Source organism: Ceratotherium simum, chromosome 9, assembly GCF_057802395.1.
Source record: "Ceratotherium simum simum isolate JZ-2026a chromosome 9, ASM5780239v1, whole genome shotgun sequence".
Classification (NCBI taxonomy): Eukaryota; Metazoa; Chordata; class Mammalia; order Perissodactyla; family Rhinocerotidae; genus Ceratotherium; species Ceratotherium simum.
In genome coordinates this window covers 30921511-30935142 of record NC_141908.1, presented here as the reverse complement: position 1 = coordinate 30935142, position 13632 = coordinate 30921511, and the positions used below count along the sequence as shown (strand labels likewise).

General features: G+C 35.4%; 1 protein-coding gene across 15 annotated transcripts in view; it reads right to left on the bottom strand.

The window, feature by feature from the left end:
* The window catches only part of MBD5 (methyl-CpG binding domain protein 5), a 408863-nt gene that overhangs the window by 54597 nt on the left and 340634 nt on the right, over window positions 1-13632 (bottom strand). For 12 of the 15 annotated variants that reach the window (XM_087435146.1, XM_087435150.1, XM_087435153.1 and 9 more), the window contains 3 exons: window positions 5279-5952; window positions 1700-1802; window positions 433-613 (listed from right to left, as the gene is read on the bottom strand). In XM_087435146.1, coding sequence (XP_087291272.1) covers window positions 433-613; window positions 1700-1802; window positions 5279-5391 — 397 coding nt within the window. In that variant the 5' untranslated portion in view covers window positions 5392-5952. Of the gene's footprint in view, window positions 1-432; window positions 614-1699; window positions 1803-5278; window positions 5953-10745; window positions 10791-13632 lie in introns of those variants that run through there. The other 3 variants (XM_087435151.1, XM_087435149.1, XM_087435157.1) reach the window with 3 other exon arrangements.

Below are 13632 nucleotides of genomic sequence, written 5' to 3'. Positions count from 1 at the left end.
ATTAAATAACTGAAAGAATAACACTGCTAGTTCTTGAAAACATTGTTAGTTGCATTTGAGGACTTGATACCACATGTTCCAATCCAGCCCTAGGAAAAAGGCTATACTTGTTTCCTAAAAATCAGTGGCACTTTCTCTTCTGTAAGCCCAGCTCTACATACCTGCATACATTTTGTATGTGCTAATTAGTGTTTATTCTGCTTGTTTAACTAGACAGTTTGGATAGGAAATTTTGGGAGACAATATCACAGGAATTTTTCAGAACTAATTTGCTATTTGTAATAAAATGAGAAAACATACATAACTTTAAAAGCATTGTGCGTGTTTGAAAAGTGGACTCAGAAAATGCTTGGCAAAGTGATTTCTCGCAACTCCTTCCCCGGGAGAGGAGTGGGGAAGGGACATTCCTAAAGCCTTCACCCTATTACATACTTGTTCCTCCTCCAGGACTGGTGAGCACCAGAGAAGGATGTGGGGCTTCCATGCTTTTATGAAGTGTTGCCACTGCAATGATTTTTCTTTTATGTATGCAGAGCTTTGTGACATCTTCATCTGCTTTAACATCTTCTGCAGTTCTCTGTTTCACAGCAGCTCCAGGATCAAAATTAAACACCTGGAAAAAGCATAGCCTTTGTTTAGAATATGTCTGTAAAACCGTTAAATAAAAAGATCCCTTTGCTAAAAAAAAAGTTTTGCATAGATTAAGCTATAAATCTGAATAAAACTTTCTCAAGTTTTTAAATTTAAGAAAAGCAAATTTATATAACTTAATAAATACTTCTGCTGAACTCATGGATTTTAGTGGCAAATAGTGAAAATTATCCTAATTCTAAGATAGCCAAGATAAATATATGGAAATGTATAATATCTGATAATGTCCCCAATTTTAGATACTTCCTGATGTTATAACAGTACAAAAACAGACAAAGTACAGTTGAAAAACTCTAAAAGCTGACATTGCTACAAGCTAACTTTTCCTCTGGCTTTATTTTATTATTCTATTAATATTACTTTTAAACCTATTTAAAAAAATCTATTACTTTATTAAAAAAATCTTATTTATTGTGTATATACTTGTAAGCTATTTCAAATGCCTTTGTGGAATGAGAGGACACACAAATAAAAAGGAAAAGTTATCCATTAATCTTTAGTTTTTAGAACTATTTTAGATTAGCACTATAATAGATATTCAGAGAACACGACCTGTTTCCATAGTAAATAATATTTTATCATTTAAAACGATTTTACTTTTTACCTTGCAAAGGAGTAAAACAGTTTCATGTTTTGGCTAGCAGGGTTCAGCTTTGTGAGTTTAGAAACGTTTGTGGCAGATTTATCAACACCAGTGCTAAAAACAACATTGCAGATTGAGCAGTTATAGCAGGGAAAGAAAATATTGCACTATTAAATAGTGAGCATAGGTATAGCTCTAATAAAAAGGTGCAAAAGAGGTTTTAATGAAATATTTAATATAAACATAGGTTTGTTACCTTTGAAAATGATTCTTGGATTTGAACTATTTTCTACAATCTTTAAGCATTCCAAAACGCATGCAAAAGATATCTAATTAGATAAAGACTTTAAACTGCATATATTATTGGAGAAGTAATATAAAAATGAATTGCCAAATGAGAAAAGCAAATATATGAAACACCTAAAAAATAAAAAACTGCTGATAGATCTATTGTGAAATGGTTACCTTGGGAAGAATAAGAGGACATTCCAAGCCACACTTGCATGTTCCGTCAGTAAGCAGGTATGTTTTAACCTGCTCCAAGCAAGATAACAAAGACCCACTGGGACTGTAAAAATAGTTTAAAAAAACATCAGGAAATAATTCTGACTGCACATATTATATGAAAAAAAGGCATAATTTATAGTCTTACTGTCCTTCACAGGATATTTTCCTACTAAGGAAAAGCATTTTCTTTGTCAATATTATGTTAGCTACTAAATTATAGCCTTTAACGCTCTTGCTCTTTCTTTCGAACCAAAATATTTCTCAGAAAAATACAGATCTTCATAGAAAATTAAATAAAACTATTTTGAAAACCAAGAGTGGACTAAGGATGGTAAAAATGCTATTCTTAAGAAAGGACAGAAGAGGCAAGAAAGGAACAAAAAAACTACATGAAAGTAATCATTATCATTTTATAACTAGAAGATCTACTTTTAAAGCTGTCTGAGGAAAAACTGAAATTTAGAAACACGTTGGAGGTCAAACCAGAAAGTTGCTATGTCTACAAAAGTCGGAGCTAACAAGTTCTTCCCTTTAATCTTGAAGTCTAGAACCAAGTTGTCCCTATGTAAAAACAGGTTTTTCTTTTTTCTCCCTCATCCATGTGTTCTTTGAAGTTAGACCAGTGTGGCCCAACTCAAATTATACTGAAGAGCCAAATCGTACTGACAAGAAGAGAGGAGCCAAGTGGAGCAGACAAAGGATGGGGAAGTCTTAAGGAAATAATGGTTTTAGGTAGCAGAAAGGTGCCTTGCAGATCTTCTGGCTGGTAACTGGGTAGTGCTCTCAATGTTATTACTCTTCGGGTCACAAAAGTCAGTATGATATGTGAATACTGATCAAGCTCACACCTACAGATTAGGTACTAATTCAGATGACGGGATAAGTCTTTGATTTTCAATTACAATGAGGATTAGTTTAGAATGGGCAATTTGCATTTTAGGACTTTTATTATTAATCTATTGATTTTACAAGTTAAATGCACATTATGCTTTGAACATGATTCTATACTTTTCATTCAAGAATATCTTTTACCATAGATTTTACCAGGAATATCTATTTACCAAAACCTTCACTTAAGCTTTCGGATCAAATTTATCCAGAAACAATACTCTCCATTTCGTATACGAAACATTACACTACTGGGGATAGACTATTCTGCTTCTACAAAAACAGAGGTAGTAGTTTTGTATCTATAACCAGTTTTAAAATGCAATTCGTATTTTATTTATGGACAATCATATAAGTGACTTATGCATGTAGAAAATCTCAATTAAAATCCTCAACTTTGTCAACTCACTCCTTCACTTATTTAGGCTAACAAATTTTTTCAGATGATATATGAAGAATAACAATTCCCTTATTACAGAATTGAGTTCCACTCCAGCAGTAGGGGCAACAAGATGTTTTTGGAGATCTGCTAATCTCGATAAAACAAAATCACCAAACAGTTATCAAGTGAACAATTCATGAATTTTATGAAAAGAAACTGCCTAACATTTTACAGTTAAAGAAAGTGTACAGACTGAATCCTAGAGGAATTTAATTGTAACATTAAACCTGAGGACAAGAATTCCTGAATTCTATTAGAGTATTTACTCTAGACACTTTAAAAACACTTCCTCTCAATCAGTCAGTGGGTCCTTTCCTTCAGTTGTAGCTCTTTAATTAACTTTTGGGAGTAATAATTACCATAAAAAATAGTTACAAGTCTTACGGCATAGATAAAGCTTAGAAGATTGGAAGCAGGTGGGAAATTTAATGTGTAGCCTCAATGCCACCCTGAGGCAGAAGCAGCTGGAGACTAACCTAAAAATTACAAGCAAACTGCACATTGAGAAGGGAGCAATAGAAGGAGGGCTAGCCTCCTATACACGTTTAAGCAGTAATTTAACCAGTTATAGATAAACAAATCAAGCCCATGCTGGCTTAATTTAATTTGAAGGTCTTAGCTCATCTGGCAAAGTTAGTTTCCAAAATAATTCTTAGTGTACAGATTTGGATTTGGAAAACGCACAGTAACAGACAGTGAAGTCCAGTCAGACTTCGAAAATCATAAACAAGACAATTAGCAGATTCCCAGACTTAACTTGGTTTAACTTCACTCTCAGCAATTTGAAAAGCTGATTTATCTTTCATAGAGATGAAGACGAAGCAAAAAAAAATACAAAAATCAAGATTTTAGAGTCATTTGCTCTAAACTGAATGTATTTGCTCCTCACAAACCAGAACAGTCATAAATATGAATAATAACAATGACATCTTGTTGTAGTATATTTATAACAAAGTATTTCTGGCAGTTTGTTAACAGCAGTGGCAATAGGAACACTTTGAGGAAGTTATTCCATGTGTCCTTGTCCATCTTATCTACCATGGAACCGGCTCCACATTTCCTGCTTTCTTATCCCTTCACTCCAATTAATACCAAGCACATCTTTAATATTACAGAAACAAAAAAACTTATGTGCAAAAGAATTTCAATTAAATTTACCTCAAGAAAGACCTTACACAAAACAAACCAACCAACCCAGGATAGAACCTGAACTGACTTTCTGAGTTGTTATGGCATAAAGTTGTTTGTGTCTCTATAATGGAAAATACCTCATTCATATAAATACATCTTTGCACAAATGGAGAAGTCCGTTGCAGCTTGGATACAAATAACCCCATTGAAAGTTAATAGCATTAATGTAATGATGCAGTGTGATATCTTTTAAAAAGTTTAAGTCTATTTCCAATAGTTTTTTCTTATTACATCACAAAGAAAACTTTATGGTATCCTAACCTTTCACATACTTACTGAAAAACTTAAAGTAAGGAACTTAGGTGCCAATTATTTAATATTAAAGACTAAAACTTCTTGCCAGCAGTTCAGTGATTCCATTCAACTTGTTCTACAGGAGACATATGCCATCAAAAGTTAAAAGAGCAGGCATCTGTGTTTTATTTGTATAATTTTTACTTGTGAGATGACGAGCCATCTTCAACATGACTTTTCCTTTTTTACCGTTATATGCAAAAGAATAGGTTAAAAAACTGTGCAGAAAAATACAGAAATTATTTTTAGTTAATATCAGGTATTAAGAAGTCTAATAATTGAAACTACTTACAGATAAAAAATACACAACTTTACATTAGAAAAGCAAGCTGAGGCACTATGAAGGCAGAATAATATTGTCAAGAGACATTGGGTCTATTTCCAGTATTTTATTCTCCTGTGAATGTGGTAATGATGCTTATATGTTTCTTTTAGAAAACTTCATATTTTTCTTTATCCTTGTTGCAGAGATAAGCAGAATGACACCTTATACAAACACAAGTAATGCACAAAAATTCTCTCTGGTAACCTAAGGCAATTTACATTGCAAAATAGTACAGAATAAAAAAACTCAAAACATTTCTAGCTCGAAGATCATTGAATCAAATTTATTTGAGATGCTGTCAGTCACGATATTTTTTCCCTCAAAGAAGAACAGACTCTGCCTCCTTACTTTGGGGACTGCAAACTTGGAGGTAACAAAGGTAATAATAAGGGCTCACCTGACATAAAGCACTCCATTTTGATCCACACGACGCTGCCAACCCACAGGAACTTGTATTGCTGGAACACCTCCATCCTTGTCCCCTCCGTCACATTCCTTGCCTCCATTCATTTTCTGTGTCTGCTTGGGACTCTCCAAAGATATCAGCAATAAGATGATATCCTTATATTACAGGGCATGATGGCCTTCAAAAATGGCCAATGCAGCACAGTTTTTCCCAGACTGTACAAAATGCATTGGGAAGCTTCGGCTCAGTTTGGAACCAAGTCCTTGAAATCTGCCATTGTGGAAAAAATCAGTCTCCCATTATAATCTACATTAAATAACCAATATTTAATTCCTAAGGATGGTCTACATGGGTAAAAATGAGTGTTTCTGACTAAGGAAAATCATATTCAACAATGCTGGTACCTGTCTGAAGTGGGGGAGGGGAGGAGTATAAAGTTTTTAGTTCAACATTTTGTCTTGAACTTTGACGTTGGACTAAAATAACCTCTAATGTTTAGAAATGGGTCTCATTTTTACAGTGTGAGTTGGTTAATATTTCCAGGTACTACCCGCCTTCATAGGCCACATTCTTTAAACTTTCTCTTCATCTTCCAATCTGAATTCAAGATGTTGCAGGCTGGTTCATCTGATGTTTTCATGTCTTCAAAATTCCAATAATGTAGCCTGAAACGTGTAAATATGTAAACTGTATATTTAATGTTGAAAAACAGAGAAACTGCACACTTGTAAAAACAGAATAACTGCTAAGTGTACCAAACCACTTTGATATTCTCTGCTGTCAAAATCGCGTGTCAAATTCAACTTGTTTTCTCCTTCCAACTTGATCCACTTACTCCAGTTGAACCAATTTGCTTCCTCTTCACCACATGCAACTTTCTAACTACTAGAGATAGACCCGCAATTATGGCATTAGACACACACACATACAACCTCCTTCTAACTCACAATAAAAATATATCTATCACTTCTCATGACCTGACAACTGAAAAGCTGTGTGTTAATCCAATCACATTTGATCACTCCTTAATTCTGCATAACCCTATAATTTACTTTTCTAATCATCATATTGGCCTAAAGAAGAAAAGGTTTCTTTTTTTAAAAAGAAAAAATTAAAAGGAAACAAACTTACAGTACATTTCCAAATATAAGCAAAGGTTTTTCCCCACCGTTCTTGAATATAAGGGTGGGAGGTGCTTTATAGTCAAATTTACTAATTCCCTTCTATTATGGGGTACTCTCCTAATTCCTTTATTGAGTCACAAGGTGCTGTTTGGGGAAGATATACTGGCCTGAAACTGGAGCAATCAATGCTAGCGTGGAATGCTTATAAGAGGTCATCTTAATGGAACTATTTTTTTTTTTTTTTGTGAGGAAGACAGGCCCTGGGTTAACAACTGCCAGTCCTCCTCTTTTCACTGAGGAAGACTGGCCGTGGGCTAACATCTGTGCCCATCTTCCCCCACTTTATATGGGACGCCGCCACAGCATGGCTTGCCAAGTGGTGCGTTGGTGCACGCTCGGGATCCGAACCGGGGAACACCGGGCCGCTGCAGCGGAGCATGCACATTTAACCGCCTGCGCCACCGGGCCAGCCCCAATGGAACTATTAAATAAAAAAAGATGGCAAATAAATTTTAAAAAAGATTTACTACTTAATCCTGGTGGAGAAAGTGATGTCACAGTTGCTAGCATTATTGGTTGCCGTAAACAGTCTTTTTATAATCAATTTAACATATAGTGTGTGATTACATTGTGGGACTTGTGAAACTACACTAAGGGTGAATGAAAAAAACTGTTGTAGTGTTATACGAGTGGGACTTGTTGTTTGTAATAATAACTTAACAGTGATAGCATCATCCCCAGATTAAAAAATGCTATATCTCAAACAACTTAAATGGAAGTGAAGGTGATATGCTCCAGAAAACTGTGTTAAATGACTTAAGATTCATATAGAAGTACTCAAATTGTTTCAAAAAATTTAAATAAAAATTATTTTAGATAATATGTTTTAAATATGTACATATAACTTAATCGAAAAATTAAACAGTGTAAATAGACAACTACTTAAGCTACATTCCTAAAAGTCTATATATTTGTTAGCCTCAAACCTTGTTTTGGATCTCTTCATTGGGAAAGCAGGAGAATGCCTTATAGTAAAAGGCATCATGTATTCAACATATGCCTTATTTGCAGCCTCAGTCCTGAGACAGGTTACAGGTGTTATAATGAAGTATACTCATTTACCTACAAGTCAGGAACCATGGGTACGAGTGTGAGAAACACTGGCAGGCAATGAGAAAAGTAGCAAAAATGTATTGGGAAAAATTTGGGGTATAAAGAAAAGTGCCAAGTAGTAACATTCCCAATGGTGTCTCAAGCTGGTAATCTGCAATGCTGGGCCCACTCCACTGTATCTGTGCTTCTCACAGAAATGACCAGTTGCCGGCATAGTATCCTAATTCTGTCTTCCACTCACTGCACCTTTAACCATGACCTCTGCTGATCATGTATGTGTTTATTCATGTTTCGTTCAACAGTTAGTGAGCAGCTACTATGTACTAGGTACTGTGCTATGTGCTGGAGTACAAAGATGGTAAGACACTACTTTATCCAAAGCCCAGTGTAATGTTTGGCACTAAAGAGCTGCTCAGTGCGGAAGAACAGAAAAGAAAGAGAGAGGGAGGACAAGAAAGGATGGAGAGAGCAAGGAAGGGTCAGTCTCTCTTTCTTAAGAAGTTCCCGCCTAGTGCAGTACCCAGTAATAGTGAAAGATGTGAAAGAGATATGAATTTTGTGCCCTCCTGGATTCCCGGTTTTATCAAACAGCAACAGACCCTGATGACTGAACCTGTTTTTTTACAGTCCCATTTCATGCTCATTCATGCTCATGCTCATTTTCATGCTCATTCATGCTCATGAGGAAAAGCTCATCCCTGCTTTTCCTAAAGAAATCTCTTCAGTGGTCTCTGATCATTAGATTGGACCAGCTCTCATTTTCCCTACTTTTGAGCTTTCTGACCATTTGATGCCTATTTTTTTTGGTCTGTCTGCTCCTGCATGTGACTCCAACTTCCCCGAGACTGGCTGGTTGCTCCATTAAGTAATTTGTGGATCTGCCAGATAATAACATTAAAGTGATTCCTGCCAAATGTCTCCCTTACATTTCAGTAATCAAAAATACAAATATCTGATGGCTGGGTTTTGCTTAGACCAGCAGTTCTCAAAGCGTGGTCCTGGGACAAGCATCATTATCATCAATAACAAGTGGAACTTGTCAGAAATGCAAATTCACAACCCTGACCTCAGATTTCCTGAATTAGAAACTCTAGGGGGCAACATGTTTTTTAACAAGCCCTCTAAATGATTCTGATGCACGCCCGAGTTTGAGACCCACTAGCCTAGACTAACGTCCCTGCCTCTCTTCCCAGGACATGGTGGGTTTTAGATCTCCACACCGTGTGGGCAGCCAGCCCTCACTTCCCTTTGTCCCTGGGAGGGTCATCCTTTTGTTGCTGACATGTCATCCTTCTAGAGGCAGCTCAACTATAAGGGCCTTAGGAACCCCTCATAGAGCAGAGGCCGAGTAACTATATAGTTATCATTTATATATGTGTAAGTGGCACTGATTTTCTCAACAATCATTTTGTGAAATTGGAAAATTCAGAGAAATTTGAAGATAAAAATAAAAACTGAACTGTAATCTCATTGCTGAATATAACCACTGCAAACACGGATGTACCTTCTTTTAATCATTGTTTTTAGAAAGTCTTAAAAGCACACATAAAAAGAAGTTTAATATAATAAACAATGAACTACTATTCCAAATTCACAATGTAAGCATTTTGTCAGTTTTGCTTACTTTTTAAAATAAAAGACTTAGAAAATATTACAGATGAAGTTAAATACTATCCCCCATCAACACCCCATTTCTCTTTTTAGTAATATTCTCCTCCCTTCCACCCTAAGGGCAACCATAATCACGATTCTGGTCTGTATCCTTCCAGGCTATGTTTTTATATGTTTATGCGCCATATGTGTACATGTAAACAACATTTGGCATTATTATACGTTTTTAAAATTTTACATAAATACTACTATATATCATTCTGCAACTTCCTTCTTTAAATTCATCATTGTTTTGAGAGCTATCTCTGTTGAGATATATAGATCTATTTCTGGTACAGATATATAGATCCAACTCATTAATTGTTTTTTTTTTTTTTTTTTTGTGAGGAAGATTAGCCCTGAGGTAACATCTGTTGCCGATCCTCCTCTTTTAGTTGAGGAAGATTGGCTCTGGGCTAATATCCGTGCCAATCTTCCTCTACTTTATATGTGGGATGCCTGTCACAGCATGGCTTGATAAGCAGTGTGTAGGTCTGCTCCTGGGATCCGAACCCATGTACCCTGGGCCACTAAAGCGAAGCGCGTGAACTTAACCACTACGCCACCGGGCAGGCCCCCAATTCATTAATTTTTAACATCTGAATAGTATTCTATCACATGATTATACAACTATTCATCTATTGGTATATCAATCATATTAATGTTGGGTTGTATGGTCTACACATTTTCAACTTTACTGCCAAATTGCTCTCCAAAGTAGTTGTACTGATTCCAAAGTTTTTCTATGAATAAGCGTGTCTTTTTCCTTAAATAGTGAATCACTACCACTTTATGCTTTATCTTCATCCTGACCCTTAATTTACTATGGCATTAAATATTTTTCCAAAATATGATTTTTAATTACTGGATACAATTTTCTTAGATAGATATATATAATTTATTTACTTACTTCCCTTTTGTGGACATAGATTTTCTCCTAAATATTCACAATTACAGCCATGCACCACATAATGACGTCTGGGCCAACGACAAGACTGCATATAGAACCGTGGTCCCATAAGATTAATACCATATAGCCTAGGTGTGTAGTTGGCTATACCATCTAGGTTTGTGTAGGTACACTCTATGATGTTAGCACAATGACAAAATCATCTAATGGCACATTTTTCAAAATGTACCCCGGTTAACTGATGCATGACTGTACAAATAAATCTGAGATTAATATTCCTGTGCACAAATCTATGACCATTTTGATAATTCACTTAGAATTATTTGCTAAAACAGAATTGCATAATTTTAGGGCCCTTGGTAAATTTCTTAAAGTGCCAGGAGGGTAGTTTTAGGAAAGCAAATCACACTACGTTTCTCAAACTTTTGAAACCTATGCATGCCCTCTTTTGCTAAATATGAAAATCTATTCTACTTGCCTCCAAGACTCTGATAACATTATTTTCTATATAGACCTATCTTTCAAGATTTAGTCAAGCTTTATTTTTATAGTTTGTATTATAAAAACGACAGTTTCTCCTTCTTTCCAAATTTAACATAAAAAAACTACACATCCACAACATTTTCCCTTCACCTCTCCTAAAGATTCCATTATGACTCACCTTGTTTATACTGTTTGGCTTAAGCCCAATAGACACAGGTTAAATCTGAAAAGAATTTGTGATATGAAAGTCACCTCCATCTCATTAACACTCAGAATCAAGGATAGATCTTATGATATAATTTAAATTTATTTCACAAACAATTCTGGTAGCGATCATAATGAAATTCAAGAAGTGGGGTGTGTCTGTGTGTATGTGTGTTCTGAGGAGGATATATGCCATAATTCTATCAATGTTTTAATTTTCCTGCTTCCTTTCAATATGCAAATTATTCTATGAGAACTGGCTTTTGGTGAATTGAATTTTAGTGACTTGATTTACTTCTTTACATTAGTTTCTTCTGACCAAGCAGAATTCAAATTAGATGTCACCTCCTCAAGAGACTATGCTGTAAAACTCTAGGTTCTCTCTCACACTTTGTTAATGTACTGATACCTCTTATTATCCAATCTTTTTTTCTTATTTGTTTGTTTATTGACTATCTCTCCCCATAGGAATGTAAGCTCCCTCAGAGCAGGGACCTTGCAGGAGGGACCTAAATACTTCCTGAAGATTATGCATATTCTAATTAGTCAACACAATTTTATACTCTGATTTTTACCATGTAGGCTTATAAAGTTTTAGCAACATGTGTCTAAAATGAAAGAGAAGTTTTTAAAAGAAGCCAAGAGAAGTCAATGAGTGTGCATGTTGACAAAGTATACAAAGGATTTTTTTGCTCTAGATTTTTCCAAATGGTCTCACAATCTCTGGGTGATAATTTCTGTGTAGAAAAAGCATGATAGAGCTTCTAAGAAAATTAATATGCTAAATTTATGCTTTATTTGTAAGTACATCAGTTTTACTTATTAAGTAGTTTATATACACACTTTAATTGGATTAATAAAGGAACCACTAAAATAAATGAATGCAACAATATAGAAATTAAATATATTTCAACAGGATGTTAATTAACACAATAGACCTTTTTTTCCTCAATCTGCCTTACTGACATTCTTGTCAACCTAAGAATAAACTCACGACTTTATGCAGCGTTAAATGTATATTTTAAAAGTTATACCCAAAACACCATGCAAAGTAAATATCAGAGAATATGACATCATGAAAATAAGTAAGTAGCTCTCCTTCATAAATCTTTCTGAATAACATCAAATGTCATAATTTTTTCTGAATAATGACTCACAAATTTTATTAATGGTAAAAATAATGAATTGATTTTTGAGCCATGTGGTATCAGGAGTAAACTCTATTAAAATGTTTATAATGACATCACACATTGATCTTGTGCTGTTACTTGGATATACAGTAGGACAGAATAAATACCCAATGAACTATTCATTTATCAAGGTGAGACTATGTAAATTAGGTAAAACATCAATATTTAATATGTTATGTAAGTCTTAATCATCATTTATACTTTTTATACTATGATTATAAACTTAGTTCATGAAATATTTAAAGTTAAATAAGAAGTCCATTCCATTCCTACATTTCCAAGAGTGAGTGCTTCATGTTCTCCAACCGAGAACAAGTCTCATATAAAACTTACCTCTATACTTAAATTCCAAAATAATATATACACACAAGAACAGATATGATTGGATTTAAAAAATAACATCAATATTAGCATTTTGGAGAGTAATGTCTGAGTGGCTACAGCATAATTATCATTTGATTGGATAATAAAAGGATATACTCATAATCTTTCCATCATTATTAGTTAAATTATGCTTGTTAGAGTAACCCTAAATGACATTTCCCCTTTACAATCATCTTTCACCCACCTATCAATTATTCAAACAGTTCCTTCACAGCACTTAGCCAGTTTCCCCATTCAATCTTCCCATCTGTTTCACCTTTCACCTATTTATTCAAGCTATGCATTTTTTGTTTAGGAGCACACTTATCTTGCAGTTATATCCTTTTTCATTATTTAAAAACCTTCAAATAGATTAGCCCCATTTTCACTCTTGTTATTATTTCCATTTGGTTCTTATCTTCACTGTGCAGCCACCTCTTCTACCTCTCAGATACATCTTCTGTAAGAGACCTAATGCCCCTCTCAAGCTCTACTTACTAACCCCAAGCTACCCCCAGTACATTTACATTTGTTTTATACAGTTGTATCAGGATACCTTAAGCACAACTTTCCTGTCCTAATCAATGAAGCTCTCTGGTTCCAGACGTCCTTGCCCTTTCAGTGCAGAAAAATGTAAAAGTTCACAACCTGTGCATGAGGGATCACATTCATGTAGGAAGGCTACATTTTTTCATAAGCTCTGAAGGTAAAAGGATAGGCTCCCGAGAGTGAGGCCAGTCTTCAGAGTCAAGGTAACAAGCATCCTGGCCTATGCCCATCTACAGTCAGGAGGATTATCTGTATCAGGCCATTTCTTGCTACAAAGGTTCAGCAACTTAAACACTGTAGTCACATAGAAGCCTTCAGAGAACTAAATGCTGAGTATACTAGAGTGCAATTGGCCACAAATATTTTGTAGCTCCTTCCATCAGGAGGTGGAATTTACTACTCCACACTTGGATTCTGGGCTGGCCTTGTGATTTGCTTTGACCAGTGGAATGTGATGGATGTGCTTCTGTTTAAGTTCTGACCCTAGACCTCAAGAGGCCTTGCATCTTCCACTCTTGCTTCTTGGAATGCCACTGTCACATGAATAACCTGAACTAGCCCCCTTGAGGATGAGAGACCACGTGGAGAGAGAGAAGTCCAGCTGGTCCAGCCAGTCTAGCTGAGGCCCCAGCTGTGTAAGTGAGCCCAGCCAACGCCACGTGGAACAGGGATCAGCTGGCCCAGCTGAGTCTAGCCTAGAATGTCAATCCACAGAACCATGAGTATTACTTCAAATAGCCAAAAACTATACTGGAAACA